At 43.6% G+C, this 18,714-nt stretch overlaps 1 protein-coding gene across 1 annotated transcript in view; it reads right to left on the bottom strand.

Annotated features, from left to right (window-relative positions):
* Nucleotides 1-18,714, bottom strand: part of LOC126092377 (astakine-like) — a 120,658-nt gene that overhangs the window by 31,805 nt on the left and 70,139 nt on the right. Inside the window, exon 2 of the mRNA XM_049907935.1 lies at nucleotides 280-434. Coding sequence (XP_049763892.1) covers nucleotides 280-433 — 154 coding nt within the window. The 5' untranslated portion in view covers nucleotide 434. The remainder of the gene's footprint in view (nucleotides 1-279; nucleotides 435-18,714) is intronic.

Genomic DNA, 18,714 nt, shown 5'->3' on the forward strand with positions numbered 1-18,714 from the left:
CCTGTATTTCTTTTCCCCTATATTTCTTTCCTCCTCATCACTTATCTTATAACTCAACTTAATTCTTCTGTTGCGCCACAAAGGATTCCAGTTTTTTCTCTAGTCAGCGATTCGCTTCTATACAATTCTGGACGCCAAACATAGCTCATCAGGTTCAGTAGCCTATCCTCTGTTGGTTCGGACGCTACCAGGTGACCCTAACACTATGACTCCAGAGTGTGGACCTTAGGAGTAGGTTGGGAAACACATAATGCGGGGATATGCTGCGATTATATTTACCGAGGACGCAGCATTCTGTCGTGCCACAGTCGTTGGAGCTGACGCAGTCGATGTAGCCTGGGATGGCGACCTTCTTCACCAGACCTGCCGACGTCGCCAGGATCAGGGCGGCGCTGGTAGCCAGCAGCAGGGACAGGGATGTCTGACGCATCATCCTGAAACACAACGCATCCCACGAGAGCTTATAAACGTGCGAGCAAGCAAACATTATCTGGTGTCCGAGGATAGTACTTTCACACAGGGCTCTTTAATATTGTAACGTCCCCTTAGAACAATTTATACACGACTGTGCTTGACCTGACACACAATATTATTTAGCGCAACGCAATCTGACTTTCAAAAATCCCTACAAAAGAATGGCTCTGACTAACATTAACCTATACCTTTCACAAATCAATTACCTCACAAAAATCTTCGTTACTGGAACTACTGCAATACAGCGAGCGGGAATACTGCCAGCTAAATAAAAGATTCAAACTACTGAAGGCACTAACTACTGATAGGGATAGTAGCAAATGAAAGATTTTAATAGAGAACAAACAATGTATTTACCTTAATAGTCATAATATATATAGCAGTTCATGACAAATTACAAAACTCCGCCATCTCTCTCCCCACATCCACCACTGCTGGTGGCTCACCTCCAACTGCGCAACGCTACGCGCTGTTCACATCCAGCTGCCGCTGCCCAACACTACAATGGCAGACAAAAGAATCAGTACCTGTCAAACCCATACAGCCCCTCAGAACTCATCCGCATTTGCTTAATCAAATTACCTGAACATTTACGGCATATTATTTTGGCAGGACGTTGCAAAGACGACATTGAAGCTTTTCAGGGGCTCTTACAAGAACTGGAAATTGACACTGACAACCGCGGAACGCGAAAACAGGAGCACAACAATTACAGGTCACATCCGTCACATTTCCGCGATGACAGAAATAATAACTGGACGCGACAAGGCTATTCTCACAACACAAATCGTGACCAAAACAGGCACCACCCGTATGACAACCGTTGGCAGAGTAGTAATAATTACAGGGAAAGATCACCTCTCCGCGGTAATGACTATCACAGAGACAATCAGAGAAACAGACAATATGGGAACCAAAATAATTATTATCAAGGGAGACAGAATAACTTTAGGCACAACGGATAACACGTCTGACTACGGATCAGAAGATTCCAGGTTCGTATCCTGGCAGGGTAGCCATATGTAACATCCCCTTAGAACAATTTATACACGACTGTGCTTGACCTGACACACAATATTATTTAGCGCAACGCAATCTGACTTTCAAAAATCCCTAGAAAAGAATGGCCCTGACTAACATTAACCTATACCTTTCACAAATCACTTACCTCACAAAAATCTTCATTACTGGAACTACTGCAATACAGCGAGCGGCACTACTGCCAGCTAAATAAAAGATTCAAACTACTGAAGGCACTAACTACTGATAGGGATAGTAGCAAATGAAAGATTTTAATAGAGAACAAACAATGTATTTACCTTAATAGTCATAATATATATAGCAGTTCATGACAAATTACAAAACTCCGCCATCTCTCTCCCCACATCCACCACTGCTGGTGGCTCACCTCCAACTGCGCAACGCTACGCGCTGTTCACATCCAGCTGCCGCTGCCCAACACTACAATGGCAGACAAAAGAATCAGTACCTGTCAAACCCATACAGCCCCTCAGAACTCATCCGCATTTGCTTAATCAAATTACCTGAACATTTACGGCATATTATTTTGGCAGGACGTTGCAAAGACGACATTGAAGCTTTTCAGGGGCTCTTACAAGAACTGGAAATTGACACTGACAACCGCGGAACGCGAAAACAGGAGCACAACAATTACAGGTCACATCCGTCACATTTCCGCGATGACAGAAATAATAACTGGACGCGACAAGGCTATTCTCACAACACAAATCGTGACCAAAACAGGCACCACCCGTATGACAACCGTTGGCAGAGTAGTAATAATTACAGGGAAAGATCACCTCTCCGCGGTAATGACTATCACAGAGACAATCAGAGAAACAGACAATATGGGAACCAAAATAATTATTATCAAGGGAGACAGAATAACTTTAGGCACAACGGATAACACGTCTGACTACGGATCAGAAGATTCCAGGTTCGTATCCTGGCAGGGTAGCCATATGTAACATCCCCTTAGAACAATTTATACACGACTGTGCTTGACCTGACACACAATATTATTTAGCGCAACGCAATCTGACTTTCAAAAATCCCTAGAAAAGAATGGCCCTGACTAACATTAACCTATACCTTTCACAAATCACTTACCTCACAAAAATCTTCATTACTGGAACTACTGCAATACAGCGAGCGGCACTACTGCCAGCTAAATAAAAGATTCAAACTACTGAAGGCACTAACTACTGATAGGGATAGTTAGCAAATGAAAGATTTTAATAGAGAACAAACAATGTATTTACCTTAATAGTCATAATATATATAGCAGTTCATGACAAATTACAAAACTCCGCCATCTCTCTCCCCACATCCACCACTGCTGGCGGCTCACCTCCAACTGCGCAACGCTACGCGCTGTTCACATCCAGCTGCCGCTGCCCAACACTACAATGGCAGACAACAATGCAAACTAGCCACAGACTGCACACAGCACAGCCAGTGATTTTCATATAGAGCGCTACGTAACGTTGCCAATAAGAAAACATAAACAGCCTACTTACAATATCAGTGGTGAGGGCAGTCAGGATGTAAACAAAGACTGAGAATCTGTTACATGGCGAGTTTGGCTTTACGAAAAGTAGAACACTAGAGAGACTGAGCAGTGTACGGCTCGTGTTCATGCCATTTATTGTTTGTCATCATCTGTTACTGTACTGCCGCCTCGTTTTCTTATTCCATTTACTGGCGTCACTAACTTCCTGCCTTACTTGCCCGTGAGCGGCAGCAGCAGGGCGTATCGATAAGTGCACTGTCGTACCATCTCTGGAGCGCCCGATAGTATTTCCGGGTCGTCGTGTGTCTGGCAGTCAGTTGGAGACGGACCAGCAGTGCAGTCGCGACGCAGCAGCAGTGAAGTCGGGGATGCAGTGCCGCTGAGGTGCAGACAGCCAGTGCTCGCCGACCGCTGGCGACACACGTGAACTGTCCGACGGGCCTGGGCGAGCCAGTCGGTTGGCGTGGAGCAGCGAGGAAATCTCCGTCGTGACTACTTCGACTGGGGCCGCTGGTGGTGTGCACGTGCGGTTGGAGTGTGAGGTGCTACTTGCAGGTACTACGAAGTCCGTCGCCCACCGATCTTGGACATGAAAGTTGAGTCCTCACTCAACCTACTATCAAGCCTCAACTGTTTACATTTCTTTGTTTGATCCTGATTGTCGCTTTTGGGATATTCCCACAAGCAACAATGCTGCTAAGATTCCAGCCATTTTGCTGTGGAGTTTATCTAAATTTATTCCCTACTATTGAAGTTGACCAGCGGTATCTTCTGCCTTGTGGCCGTTGACACTCTGGTTACCTGCCCTGGTTGTTGACGTAACTTTTGGCAGTGTATTTTCCTCGTTGTGTTGTTGCTGTCCAGCGTGGCGTGTAGTTCTACAGCTGAGGTGTTGTTGGTCGTTGTGGGCTCCAATATTCTGTGTGTCATTGTATTGAAATCTTGCGGTCATTTTGCTGGTTGCGTGGAGCGGAACCGATCTTGTTGATTGGTCGGTCGGCTGTCTGTCGGTTGGGTTGCCTTCAGATTAAGAACTCGTTGGACAGTCTCACTTAAACGGGCGTTAGTGTTACAATCTCAAGCCGACCCTTGGACACTTCTGAGCGCCGTTCCCTGTGTGTTACGTAGAAAATTTCCCTGTATGGGTTTTCGTTATTTGGTTGATGTGTGGCCTACAGCCGAGTATCAGTATCTTAAATTAATGTCCTTGTCTTGCCCTTAAGGCATGAAATTGTTATTCTTTATAGTGGCCTTCAGCCGAATTTTATATGAAATGTTTGAAGATACGGCCTTCTGCCTTTTAATATTGGAACTCTTCCTTCTAGGGCTTAAGCCGTTAAATTATTTGCTGATGTTTGGCCTTCAGACGAGTTTTAATATCTCTTAAATTAATGTTCTTGTCTTGCCATTAAGGCATAAGATTGTTACGCTTTTGTATGGGGCCTTCAGCCGAATTTTGCATGAATTGTTTTAAGATAAGGCTTTCTGCCTTTTGATTGAAACGCTTCTTATTTCTTAATATGCGGCCTCCAGTCAAGTTCCATTAAAATTAAATTGCTAATGCCTTCAGCCTGTTTAGATTGAAGATTTAGAAAATATTTTTGGGTGAAACCTCCAGAAGAACCTTGTATTTCAATTTCTTGCTTAGGGCCTTTAGCCAATCTAAAGTTAATCAAAGGAGTTCGATTAAAGTTTTGAGTGTTTTGCATCCTTGTTGTAAAATTGTGTATTGATAAATAAAGTAATAAAGTTCAGTGCAACTGACAGCAACTTATTTTCGCCCCTTTCCACAACCTAATCCGCTCTGTGCTGCTAGCCCAGGCATTTCAGAGACATTTATGGCCCCGCGCTTGATAATCGAAGTAAGGATTAAGAAAAATCGAGGCATGTCCATACGAAATGTTGACATATAAAATGCGTTCGACAGTGTAGCATGGTTCGAAATTCTCAGGAAAATACGTATAAGCTATAGGACAGACGCGTCGTGTACAGTGTGTATAATCACCAGGAGAGAAAAATAAAAATGGCAGACGAAGAGCGAACTGCTCCGATTGGAAACGGTTTATGACAGGGATGTAGTCTGTCGCCCCTACTGTTCAATCTGTACATCGAAATAGCAGGGACGGAAATAAGAGAAAAGTTCAGGAGTGGGATTAAAATTCAGAGTGAAAGGAAATCAATGACAAGATTCGCTGATGACACTGCTATCCTCAATTAAATTCGTGGACAATTGCAGGATATGTTGAGTGGTATGAACTGTCTAACGAGTAAAGAATATGGATTGAGATTAAGTAGAGAAAGACGTAACAAAGATGTGTAGCAAAAATTTGATTAGCTATAAACTTAACATCAAACCTGAGGACCACGAAATAGATGAAGTGAGGGATTCCGGATACCTTGGACGCTTCAGTCCGGAACCACGCGGCTGCTACGGTCGCAGGTTCGAATCCTGCCTCGGGCATGGACGTGTGTGATGTCCTTAGGTTAGTTAGGTCTAAGTAGTTCTAAGTTCTAGGGGACTGATGACCACAGATGTTAAGTCCCATAGTGCTCAGAGCTATTTGAACCATTTGATACCTTGGAACCAAAACAGTACACAACGTGTGGAGCAAGGAGTACATAAAACAAACCAGCCCAGACAAAGGGGGCACTCCTGGACGAAATAAAAGTGTCTGTAAGTACCTAACATCAGTGTTAATTTCAGGAAGAAATTTCTGAGAATGCACGGTTCGAGCTCAGCATTGTTCGGTCGTGAAACACTGACAGTGGGAAAATAGGAAAAGAAGAGAATACAAGCGTTTGAGATGTGTTGCTAGAAGAATGTTGAAAATTAGGTAGATTGATTAGAAAGGAATGGACGAAGACAGAAACCTGTGGGAACATCGACCGTAAGAAGGTACAGTATTGTGGGACGTGTATTAAGACATGAAGGAACAACTTCCATTGCACTAGAGGGAGTTAGAGAGGGCAAAAGCTGTAGCAGTGTGTATATTTGGACGACGGAAAAAAAAATCCCGGATTTTTCCCGAAATTCCCGGTTAAAAGTACTCTTCCTCCCGGGTGAAAATACACTTTTTCCGTGTTAAGTGAGAGTATACTTTTCCTCGTAACTGTAAAAGTTATCAGTCTTTTGAATGGTTATGGTTTTATACACAGTCGTAGAATTTCCCAGCACTTTATTAAAATAAACTCAGGGAACAAAACACATTTTGGGAAGATGTCTGACGTGCAGCAACATGTTCACTGTGTTTTCGTATTACGAAAGTATAAATTCGAGTTCCACCAAACACCGTATGTTATTTTCTGAAGCATTGAAATTGAGATTGCGTTGCACTTTTGTTAGCCAGCCATAGCTCACGCCACATGATCTCGCCAGCCGACAACAGCGGATATTCAGAACATATGACACGTGGTGTAGTCAGCCAATAGCAACACCACTGTTAAGCAGCGAGAACACACAAACAGGAAAAGTTAATGGTGTAAATTAATATACATAGTGTTGCTACAAGAAAAGAAAAGCTTTCACATACAATGTTGCTCCTTTTTGCACTTGTTACACTTTAAGATACATCACACAAATGTACCACTAAAATTTTTAAGAACAACATAAATGTCAGATCTTCACTGCGCCATCCTACCATTAAATCTGAGGGTGGTGCGAAGGGGACTTACCCTTGTGAGACGATGAAGTTGTGGAGAGGAACACTGATAGAAAAAATACCTAAGCATTTTGAGGAAGCATGCAAGCAGCGTAGATGCTCTTTGCTGGCCTTTCGTTATTCGTATTTACATGATATTTTTTGTCTACAACGTATTACGTCCAGAGCGTCCGAATACATTCATGCGTATTACCAGGTTTAATGGAGGCTACCAATATCAAACATCGGCCTTTAGTCGAGGAAGATATCTCTGAGAATGTACGTTTGGGGCACACGAATGTGATTCATGGACTGTGAGAAAACCAGATTGTAAGAGATTCGAAGCATTTGAGACGTGGTGCTGCAGAAGAATGTTGAAAATTAGGTGGACTCATAAGGTAAGGAATCGGTAAAGAGAGGAAGAAGTTCGTGTAGAATCTATAAAGAGAGAACATGTGGTAAATAATGACAAGAAAAAGGGACGAAATGATAGGAAACGTGTTAAGAAATCAAGAAATAATTTCCGCGGTGCTTGACGGAACACAAGAGGGTAAAGACTGGATGGCAAGATGGAGAATGGAATGTGGCAAACAAATAAATGAGGATATTGGCTGTAAGTGCTACTCTGAAGTGAAGAGTGTGACACAGTAGAGGGATTCGTGGCGGGCAGCATCGAAACAGATGACTAATGATCCAAAAAAAGACAAAAAATTGTTGACACAAAAGTAACTTCTACCAAGACATTCCTGGATCGATGTTCGTCATTACGCTTTGCTACAAGTCAAAATAGTTTCTGCTGACTTCGAACAGTAAGTAGAAAGACCAAGATGCAGTAGTTTCTGATTACTCTAATACTGATCTGTTGGAGGCTTTCGAGCTAAAACATCACATACAAACATTAGAATTGCAATAAATGATTTCGATCAGTAGCATTATACGAGAGAGTATAGATTGATAGCCGGCCAGTGTGGCCGAGCGGTTCTAGGCGCTGCAGTTTGGAAGCGCGAGACCGTTACGGTCGCAGGTTCGAATCCTGCCTCGGGCATGGATGTGTGTGATGTCCTTAGGTTAGTTAGGTTTAAGTAGTTCTAAGTTCTGGGGGACTGATGACCTCAGATGTTAAGTCCCATAGTGCTCAGGACCATTTGAACCATAGACTGATATTTCTTGTCAAACCGCTGTGTAACAATGTTCGTATTCATCGATACAGAAATCACACTACCGATGAAGGACTGCATTTAATGGATCAATTGATATATGGAGCATAGAGATGAGTAGCAAATTAATCGGTTGTTGAACGTTACATGAAAAGCTGCTGCAATCAAGCAGTCAGCTGTCTCTCTTCTATGTAAGTGACTATAATAGGATTTCAAGCGAAATGGAGCTACACTATGTGATCAAAAGTAACCGGACACGGCCAAAAACATACGTTTTTCATATTAGTTGCATTGTGCTGCCAACTATTGCCAGGTACTCCATATCAACGACCTCAGTAGTCATTAGACATTGAGAGAGAGCAGAATGGGGCGTTCCGCGGAACTCACAGACTTCGAACGTGGTGAGGTGATTGGACGTCACTAGTGTCATACGTCTGTACGCGAGATTTCCACAATCCTAAACATCCCTAGGTCCACTGTTTCCGATGTGATAGTGAAGTGGAAACGTGAAGGGACACGTACAGCACAAAAGCGTACAGGCCGACCTCGTCCGCCGACAGTTGAAGAGGGTCGTAATGTGTAATAGGTAGACATCTATCCAGACCGTCACACAGGAATTCCAAACTGCATAAGGATCCACTGCAGAGTATGACAGTTAGGCGAGAGGTGAGAGAACTTGGATTTTATGGTCGAGCGGCTGCTCATAAGTCACACATCACGCCGGTAAATGCCAAACGACGCCTCTCTTGGTGTAAGGAGCGTAAACATTGTACGATTGAACAGCGGAAAAACGTTGTGTGGAGTGACGAATCACGGTAAACAATGTGGCGATCCGATGGCAGTGTGTGGGTATGGCGAATGCAGGGTGAACGTCATCTGCCAGCGTGTATAGCGCGAACAGTAAAATAAAGAGGCGACGGTGTTATGGTGTGGTCGTGTTTTTAATGGAGGGGGTTGCACCCCTTGTTGTCTTACGTGGCAGTATCACAGCACAGGCCTACATTGATGTTTTAAGCACCTTCTTGCTTTTCACTGTTGAAGAGCAATTCGAGGATGGTGATTGCATCTTTCAACACGATCGAGCACCTGGTCATAATGCACAGCCTGTGGCGGAGTGGTTACACGACAATAACATCCCTGTAATGGACTGGCCTGCTCAGAGTCCTGACCTGAATCCTATAGAAGACCTTTGAGATGTTTCGGAACGCCGACTTTGTGCCAGACCTCACCGACCGACATCGATACCTCTCCTCAGTGCAGCACTCCGTGAAGAATGGGCTGCAATTCCCCAAGAAACCTTCCAGCACCTGATTGAACGTATGCCTGCGAGAGTGGAAGCTGTCATCTCGCCTAAGGGTGGGCCAACACCAGATTGAATTCCAGCATTACCGATGGAGGGCGCCACGAAGTGGTAAGTCATTTTCAGACAGGTGTCCGGATACTTTTGATCACATTGTGTAATATGGGCCAGGACGTCAGCAATTACCAGAAGAGTGCATCGGAGAACGACACACAGAAGGAAGAAACGGAGATTAGATTTAACGTCCAGTCGAGAGCGAACGACATCCAGAGCCGACTGTAGTCACTGAGGTGTGGTGAGCTATAGCTCACAGCATATGAAACCTGTCTGGTGTTTGTCGAGAGGATACTAAACACTGCAGGATACTTCAAGCTCATCAGTCTAGCCCTGCTATTCCGTTCCTACACCAAGAATATGTGATTTTCATTGAAACAGTGTTAGTCCTGCGCAATATGTTCGTCAACTATTGGTCAGTACAGTCGCCATATGTACTGTTACCACCTCCTCTCGCCATTGAGAACCTGCGGGTTTTACCGTCGTGTTGGCTGTCACTAGAGACGGCGTTGCCGCTCGGACCGTAGAAGAAAGGAAAATGGAAGGAAGATTAGCGTTTAACGTCCCCGTTGACACAGAGGTCATTAGAGCTGGAGCACAAGCTCAGATTGTTTCATGGATGGGCAGAGAAATCGGCTGTGCCCTTTCAGAAGAACCATTCCGCTATCTGTCTGGAGCGATTTAGGGAAATCACTTAAAGCAGAATGGTTGGACGTGTATTTGAACCGTAGTCGTCTGGTATTCCGTACCTTACTAATGCGCCGCGTTCCGCGATTCCGTTGCTACAGCAAATGGAAATAGCATGGAAGACTTATTCGCAAGATGACACTCAGTGTCTGTATGCATGTCTATAAGTCACTGAAGTTGTTGCTCTAGAGAATCTATTGTTGATGTTGTTGTGGTCTTCAGTCCTGAGACTGGTTTGATGCAGCTCTACATGCTACTCTATCCTGTGCAAGATTCTTCATCTCCCAGTACCTACTGCAACCTACATCCTTTTGAATCTGCTTAGTGTATTCAGCTCTTGGTCTCCCCATACGATTTTTACCCTCCACACTACCCTCCAATACTAAATTGGTGATCCCTCGATGCCTCAGAACATGTCCTACCAATCGATCCCTTCTTCTGGTCAAGTTGTGCCACAAACTTCTCTTCTCCCCAATCCTATTCAATACTTCCTCATTAGTTATGTGATCTACCCATCTGATCTTCAGCATTCTTCTGTAGCACCACATTTCGAAAGCTTCTATTCTCTTCTTGTCCAAACTATTTATCGTCCATGTTTCACTTCCATACATGGCTACACTCCATACAAATACTTTCAGAAACGACTTCCTGACACTTAAATCTATACTCGATGTTAACAAATTTCTCTTCTTCAGAAAGGCTTTCCTTGCCATTGCCAGTCTACATTTTATATCCTCTCTACTTCGACCATCATCAGTTATTTTGCTCCCGAAATAGCAAAACTCGTTTACTACTTTAAGTGTCTCATTTCCTAATCTATTATCATGCGAATATGGTAAGTTATATACTTTGTGAATAAAACTTCCATATTTTGAGACTCTCTTTCAGGGTGGTTTATTTTCTAGCAGCGTCGTATAGCTAATTAAGGCGAACTAAACTGCTCGAAAAAAGAATTCTGTTGCGCAGTAAGGGCTTGTATCATAGATTTGTTGTGAAAACGGCACGTAACAAGTGTTTCGTATTAATATGTAACAATCTCTTTTATACAATGGATTCAAAGTTTAATGTAATGTTTACAGAACAGATAAATGACAGCCGCTGCTCGCTGTATGCCCACGAGAAATCTAAGTAATCGCTTTGCGCCGTTTTTCCATTCCCTTTTCGACACTGCCATAGCTCTCGCAATCGCTGATACTGGACCTAAAAGGCTTTTTGTAGTCCTTGCGCTTTCCATAATTCCAAGCATATTTACGCCTCGTACGAGAATGTATCTTTCATTATTTTGTATTTTGAAATTTAATATTGTTGTTTACTTATATTCCGGAGAATATTTTTTTCATCTCGTTTTGGATTCCAGTAGTGCTCCGGAACCTGCTCTCTCTGACGCCTGAATCTGTATCCCACCTAACACGTTCCAACGCTACACCAATTCACGACTTTATAGACAGAACTAATTCGTAACAATCACGCGCATACGTGTACGCTGATACGATGACGTCACAGGCAAAAGAAATAATTTGAGACGAACACCTACAGACAAGACCCATCATTGTTTACTCATTATTAGTCTCCCAGTTACTAGTTATTCAAACTTGACGGTATTTTGCTATACAAAAAAATTCGAGCAACGAGAGAGTAGGTGTTTTCACGTCAAAAAAGTGAAACACCTAAGAGACAAGGTCGGATGTGAGCTCAAATGGCTCTGAGCACTATGGGACTTAACATCTGAGGTCATCAGTCCCCTAGAACTTAGAATTACTTAAACCATCAGGGTGTATTCGTGTGGTTATCAGGCGTGGTAGGGTACATAAGGCTCGTGAACACCGTCAGATGTTGACTTCCACTGCGGCGGACAGGGAGACGCCGCATACGCCTCTGAGACAGCGTTATCGGCCCTTGGCAGACTTTGATGTCTGATGGCGATCAGTGGTTTAGAGCGGCGAGATCAATGGCAGTAAGAAACTTCCTGGGAGATTAAAACTGTGTGCCGGACCGAGACTCGAACTCGGAACCTTTGCCTTTCGCGGGCAAGTGCTTTACCAGGAGAGTTTCTGCAAAGTTTGGAAGGTAGGAGACGAGGTACTGGCAGAAGTAAAGCTGTGACGACGGGGCGTGATTCGTGCTTGGGTACCTCAGATGGTAGAGTACTTGCCTCCGAAAGGCAAATGTCCCGAGTTCGAGTCTCGGCCCGGCACACAGTTTTAATCTGCCAGGAAGTTTCATATCAGCGCACACTCCGCTGCATAGTGAAAATCTCATCCTGGAATGTCAATAAGAGTTTAGAAGGGACCTTATAGTACATCTCCATTTGGCCGGCTGATCGAATCGTGCAATATTCAGATTTGTGGGGCATTCTGGTGGCCCGATGTTGGACTGCGCAGGAACTTGCGGGATGGCATAATCGTCTAGGTTCCGGTCGAGCACGTCTGACCACCACGAGGGAGGATCGACGCACTGTGCGTCAAGCTCATCGTAACTGTGGTGTCACCGCCAGACACCACACTTGCTAGGTGGTAGCCTTTAAATCGGCCGCGGTCCGGTACTATACGTCGGACCCGTGTGTCGCCACTGTCAGTGATTGCAGACCGAGCGCCGCCACACGGCAGGTCTAGAGACACTTCCTAGCACTCGCCCCAGTTGTATAACCGACTTTGCTAGCGATGGTTCACTGACAAAATACGCTCTCATTTGCCGAGACGATAGTTAGCATAGCCTTCAGCTACGTCATTTGCTACGACCTAGCAAGGCGCCATTACCAGTTACTATTGATATTGTGAATAATGTACAGTCAAGAGCGACGTTCACCAATTATGGATTAAAGTTAAGTATTACATCAACTACGTACTTTATTTGCTACTATAAATTCTCTTAACTGTTCCAGACCTCACGCCAGTCTGCGTGAGCTTAACGCGTGCCTTTCGGCATCCTCGCATAGTGACTTGGCTGTCTTGCCAAGTCACAACAGTAACGCCTTCATATAATGCCTGCCGTCCGAGAACACGTACAGAACTCCCCGCTGCATTCTGTGTTATCTTGCACCGATGATAGGAAACTAGGGAATTACCGTCCCATTCGTAGCATGCCGTGAACATCGCAACACAGACGGCTGTTTTTGAAGGGGTTCCGCGACTGGGAAGCACGGATCGCTCATGAATGATGTCGCACGGTGTTCAGCAATGAATCGAGGATGTGCACTACCCTGGATTGCGGCTATTGATGAAATATCGATACATAGATACTTTTTCGACAGTATATCAAATAAGTTGGCGATATTTCTTCCGCTGATATATCGATATGAAAATAGCAATATCGAGTGCCGATAATTTTTTTTCGTATCATATTTTTTTACATTTTTCTGTAAATATTTGAAGTTGTTCTTTTGAAATTGTAGAAGAACATAGTTTTAAGAATGAGATTTTCACTCTGCAGCGGAGTGTGCGCTGTTATGAAACTTCCTGGCAGATTAAAACTGTGTGCCCGACCGAGACTCGAACTCGGGACCTTTGCCTTTCGCGGGCAAGTGCTCTACCATCTAAGCTACCGAAGCACGACTCACGGCCGGTACTCACAACTGTACTTCTGCCAGTATCTCGTCTCCTACCTTCCAAACTTTACAGAAGCTCTCCTGCGAACCTTGCAGAACTAGCACTCCTGAAAGAAAGGATATAGCGGAGACATGGCTTAGCCACAGCCTGGGGGATATTTCCAGAATGAGATTTTCACTCTGCAGCGGAGTGTGCGCTGATATGAAACTTCCTGGCAGATTAAAACTGTGTGCCCGACCGAGACTCGAACTTGCCCGCGAAAGGCAAAGGTCCCGAGTTCGAGTCTCGGTCGGGCACACAGTTTTAATCTGCCAGGAAGTTTCAACATAGTTTTACTTTCACTGTGTGAAGGAGGCTTATTACTTTTTGAGCTTTCATCAAATTCAATCTTTCTCCTTGACTGTATGAAGCAAGTATATGTGACACAAAAGATTTAGTTCGATTATACTGACGGTTGGCGGTGTGAATACAATAACCAGATTTCCGATGTGAAGAAATAGCTCACCAGGTGCGTTAAAACACAATTTTGAATGCAACTAGTTTGCTATTTCTTCACATCATCTTTCTCCAAAAACAGCTGTTGAAAGTGATGAACAAAAATCTAAATGACAAGATTGGCTTCTGCGGTGGGCGGATCCCTGTGAGGGGAAATTCTGACGTAATCGGCGCTCGGCGCTACCAACAGAAACTACGACGTTGAACTTCACCACGCGATTTTGACACGACAACTGCCAGGCCGCTGGCGTTTGCAGAAACGAAAAAACAAGGAAGTCAACGTGACGTGTTCCAGACAAATCCACTATGTGACGAAACCGAAAGACTCATCCATCTGCCACCTTTCATTGTGCCACTTACATGCAGTTACCATTGTTAGCAAAGCGGTTATCGCAAAGCGTGCACGTACATCGTTTTCCTTTCAATTCTTGCTCTAAGAGGGATAAGCAGGTTGCTAGAATACCTAATAATAAATCAATACTTGAATATACAGCTTTAAAACCGGCACTATATTTGCAATTGCAGCCGATATTTTTATGGGCCAGAGAGTCGATATTTTTTCCGTCTATATATCAATCTCGTCTTTTCGATGTAGCGACGGCTGATAATGAGATTTTTTTTAAAAAAATTTCGATGTTTTCAAAAATATCAACTGCCCTACCCTGGATGACCATCGTCCGTGAGAATGGCGGCGATGCGGGAAGACGTCGCATTATTCCAATGTTTCGCAGAGGAAGAACTGTGTTCCATAATTTTTAACAACGGTGTTCCTCGTGCCGCCATAGTGTGGGGAGCCATCGAGTATATCTTCAGGTCACGGCTGGTAGTGACTGAGCGAACTCTGACGGCACAACTGTACGACATGGCCAAAATCCGTCCTCGTGAGAAGCCTCTTATGCGACAGTATCGTTCTGCCATTTTTCAACAGGACAATGCTCGTCCACCCATAGCACGTGTCTTTTTGAACTTATTTCGTAATATTGATGGACTCCCGTTGCCACACGTGTGGGAACAGTTCGCACGTCATTTTCGCCCCAATACAGGATGCCTGGACCTGCTTGCCTCACGAGAGGATAAAACGGTTTATCACACCCTACTCAACCGCATTAGTGCCTGCATCCACGCCAGAGGGGGTTCAGCGTCATACTGATAAATGGTCCTATACAGACAAGTTATTTGTATATTTTCGTCGATATTATTATCACTGAAACTACATCATGTACCAGAATGAGATTTTCACTCTGCAGCGGAGTGTGCCCTGATGTGAAACTACTGGCAGATTAAAACTGTGTGCCGGGCCGAAACTCGAATTCGGGACCTATTGGCTTCCGCGGGCAAGTGCTCTACCATCTGAGATACCCAAGCACGACTCACGCTCCGTCCTCACAGCTTTACTTCTGCCAGTACCTCGTCTCCTACCTTCCAAGTTCCTGTCCCGGTCCAGCACACAGTTTAATCTGCCAGGAAGTTTTACATCATGGACCCTCTCAGACCGTGAAGTTTCATTTCTTTCTCTTCCCCGTTCCGTGATGCTTCATATTTTTTGTCAGGCAGCCAATCATGCTAGATTATTCGGAAGGACGGCAGTTCCAAGCTCCGTCCGATCGTCTAATTTTAGGTTTTCCGTGTTTTCCCTGAATCGCTCCAGGAAATGCCGGGATGATTCTTTTGAAAGAGACTGCCCAATTTCATTTCCCATACTTCCCGAAACTGTGCATATGCTCAGCCCCTAATGACCTCGATGTCGACGGGGTGATAAAACTTTAATCTTTCTATCTATTCTTCTCCCAATAGTGCTCTCACGAATCTTCTGGTCTGAGAATAACTTATGTAGGAGTTAGGTTAGGATTTAACATCAAGCTAGACATTGATGTCATCACAGAAGACAATGATGTCATCACTGAAGCACAAACTCGAATCAGAACTTGGGCGGGCTAGGGACTTGGCTACACCGTTCATCAAGGTACCATAACTGTACGCGTCTGGAGTAGAATAACAGGAAACCTAAAACAAACTGGAATCTGTACCCCACTCTTTTAATGTGTGCTTCAAGTAAAACGTTTCGTTTGGAAACTATTCTGATACTGTGGTCAAGCTGCTTTATCATTTCTCTTTCTTTCTCTCTCTCTCTGTCGACCATCTCGTCGCGAGGAGATATTTTTTGCCAGACAGCGTGTTGTGTACTATGTTTTCAGTTATCGTCTTTGTTGACAGGCGACCACGCATCGCTTACTGCTCACTGTTTCGAACAACTGACGGTGTATCAGATTTTTAACCACTTACGCTTTAAGATGTCCAAAGTTTTAGCAGATACAGCACAGGCCTTAGAACGCGTTCTACTCTTTATACTCCATAGCATTCTTGCGAAGGAGATTCGATGTATTGGAACATTAACGCCTGTCATCTTAAACAATTTTACCGAGTGGTGTGTTAAAAGGGGGAGGGGGGGCGTTCAAATTGTTAGTTTCGTCTCGTCATTAAGGTTTTTTTTAATTTACCTAGGTTGCTGGCCCACCGTCATTAGTCCTTATAGGTTCATCCACCTAAAAATGTCGTTGAGAATGGGGAAACTGATAGAAACCGACCTCGAGGAAGTTGAGTTTCAGTTACGGAGAAATGTAAGCAATACTCACTCTACGACTTATCTTACTAGATAGGTTGAATATTGGGAAACAAATCTGGGATGTAGCGGATCCCTGACGTTATTAAAACTGTACAATGAGTAAGAAATAAAGAAAATCGAAGAAAAATTTGCAAAATGAATTAAAATCCAAGAAGAAGAAATGAAAACTTTGAGGTTTGCGATGACATAGAAATTCTACCAGGGACAGCAAGGACTTGGAAAAACAGTTGAACAGAATGGACAGTATCTTGAAAGGAAGATATAATATGAACAGCAATAAAAGCAAAACAGGCATAATGAAATGTAGTCGAATTAAATCAGGTGATGCTGAGGGAATCAGATTAGGGAACGAGGTGCTTCAAGTAGTAGATGTGTTTTGTTGGATCCCGCGCCCGGATTCCCGGGTTCGATTCCCGTCGGGGTCAGGGATTTTCTCTGCCTCGTGATGACTGGGTGTTGTGTGATGTCCTTAGGTTTAAGTAGTTCTAAGTTCTAGGGGACTGATGACCATAGATGTTAAGTCCCATAGTGCTCAGAGCCATTTTTTTGTTTTGTTAGATGGGCAGCAGAACAACTGTTGATGGCCGAAGTAGAGGGGATATAAAATGTAGACTGGCAATGACACGGAAAGTTTTGCTGAAGAAGAGAAATTTGTTAATATCGAATATAAATGTGTTAGGGAGTCGTTTCTGAAGGTATTTATCTGGACTGCAGCCTCAGTAAGGAAGTGAAAGGGACATGATAATCAGTTCAGACAAGTCATACAATGAAGGCTTTCACGACCGGATGTTTCAGCTGCCGAGAATTCTTTCGGGTTGTATGACCGTGGTCCATGGAACTCTTCTATCCCTGACGTTTCGTCCAAAGCTACGTTGGACATCTTCGGAGGTGCTCCTGGTTGTGCTGAGTCTTGCCGACGCAGTGTGTACTGAACAGAATAGGAGAGAAAAATTTTTGGATGGTCACGAACGATGGCGGTCAAGTTTAGGCTTGTTCTGCGCACCTACGTCACGTATGCTCTAACAGCCAATGAGCGTCATTATGTCCTGAGCGCTCTGCTGTGAATGCCGTAGTTAATGCGAGCATTAAACATGATTGCAGTGAGTTGTTGAGTGAACTTCGATTCCATTTGTTGCGAGTTGTCATCGCTGATAGTGGTGGTAAGAGATAAATTCTGCATAAGCAAGCGAGAGACATAACTTGCAGGGTATATGCTTTCTTCAAGCGGAAAGGACGCGCATGTGCGGACCGCAAAACAGTCGGTTGGAATCGTCAACAATGCAATCCTTGTCCGTGACTCGATATGCACGAAGCGCCATCGTTCATGGATCGGACTATAAAAGAAAGGTACTGACTGGTTGATACCAGGACACATTCTGAGACATCAAGGAGTCGTCAGTTTAAGATTGGAGAGAAGTATGCGGGTAAAACTTGCAGAGGAAGACCAAAGAGACCGAGTACAGTAAGCCGGTTCAAATGGATGTAGGTAGCAATAGTTATTTGAAGACGATTATTTTGTGGCGGTTGACTAATACACAGTGTCACCGGTTCAGATTGTAACGGAACATATTAAAGGCTTTACTGTACCGAAGTATGCGATACCCTCCAAATTCAACCAGTTTAATGAGTATTTATGATTATAGAAAAGTTATTGTGTATGTTAACAATGATTGCATAACATGTCTGCATAAACAGTCAACCCATTAAATTATACTGAGTAACTGACCCACACAAAAGTTTATATCACTTGATCACTGATACAGCAAATGTCATCATGTAAAAACACTGAGTGCATCTTAAATAATTAATATGAAGTACGAAAAATAGTGGCCAACTTAGGTATTTTGGATCTCCTTAAATAAAAATCACCCAGTGAAACCTATTTGTTCACTAGGAGCGTTTTCACTCAGTATTCACGAAATCAATCCTATTTTAGACGAAAACCAATGTAATTCTTAATAATTCATGTTATTTACTTATTTATGCAAATTAGAGAAGTCAATTGACAAACTTCTAAAAACGGCCTTTTTGTAACAAAGAATTATTCTGTCAAGTCAACAAATCTGTCTGTCATTTTAATAACATGTTAAATTATGTCACTCGATGCAAATTAATAACTTTTCTGCACAAATTATGATAACAGATGTACATGTGACTTATAAACTATATCTCTTTTTAGTAGTTCTTTGACAATGTTATAAATACGAG

This window comes from Schistocerca cancellata, chromosome 7 (assembly GCF_023864275.1).
Source record: "Schistocerca cancellata isolate TAMUIC-IGC-003103 chromosome 7, iqSchCanc2.1, whole genome shotgun sequence".
In the NCBI taxonomy this organism is placed as follows: Eukaryota; Metazoa; Arthropoda; class Insecta; order Orthoptera; family Acrididae; genus Schistocerca; species Schistocerca cancellata.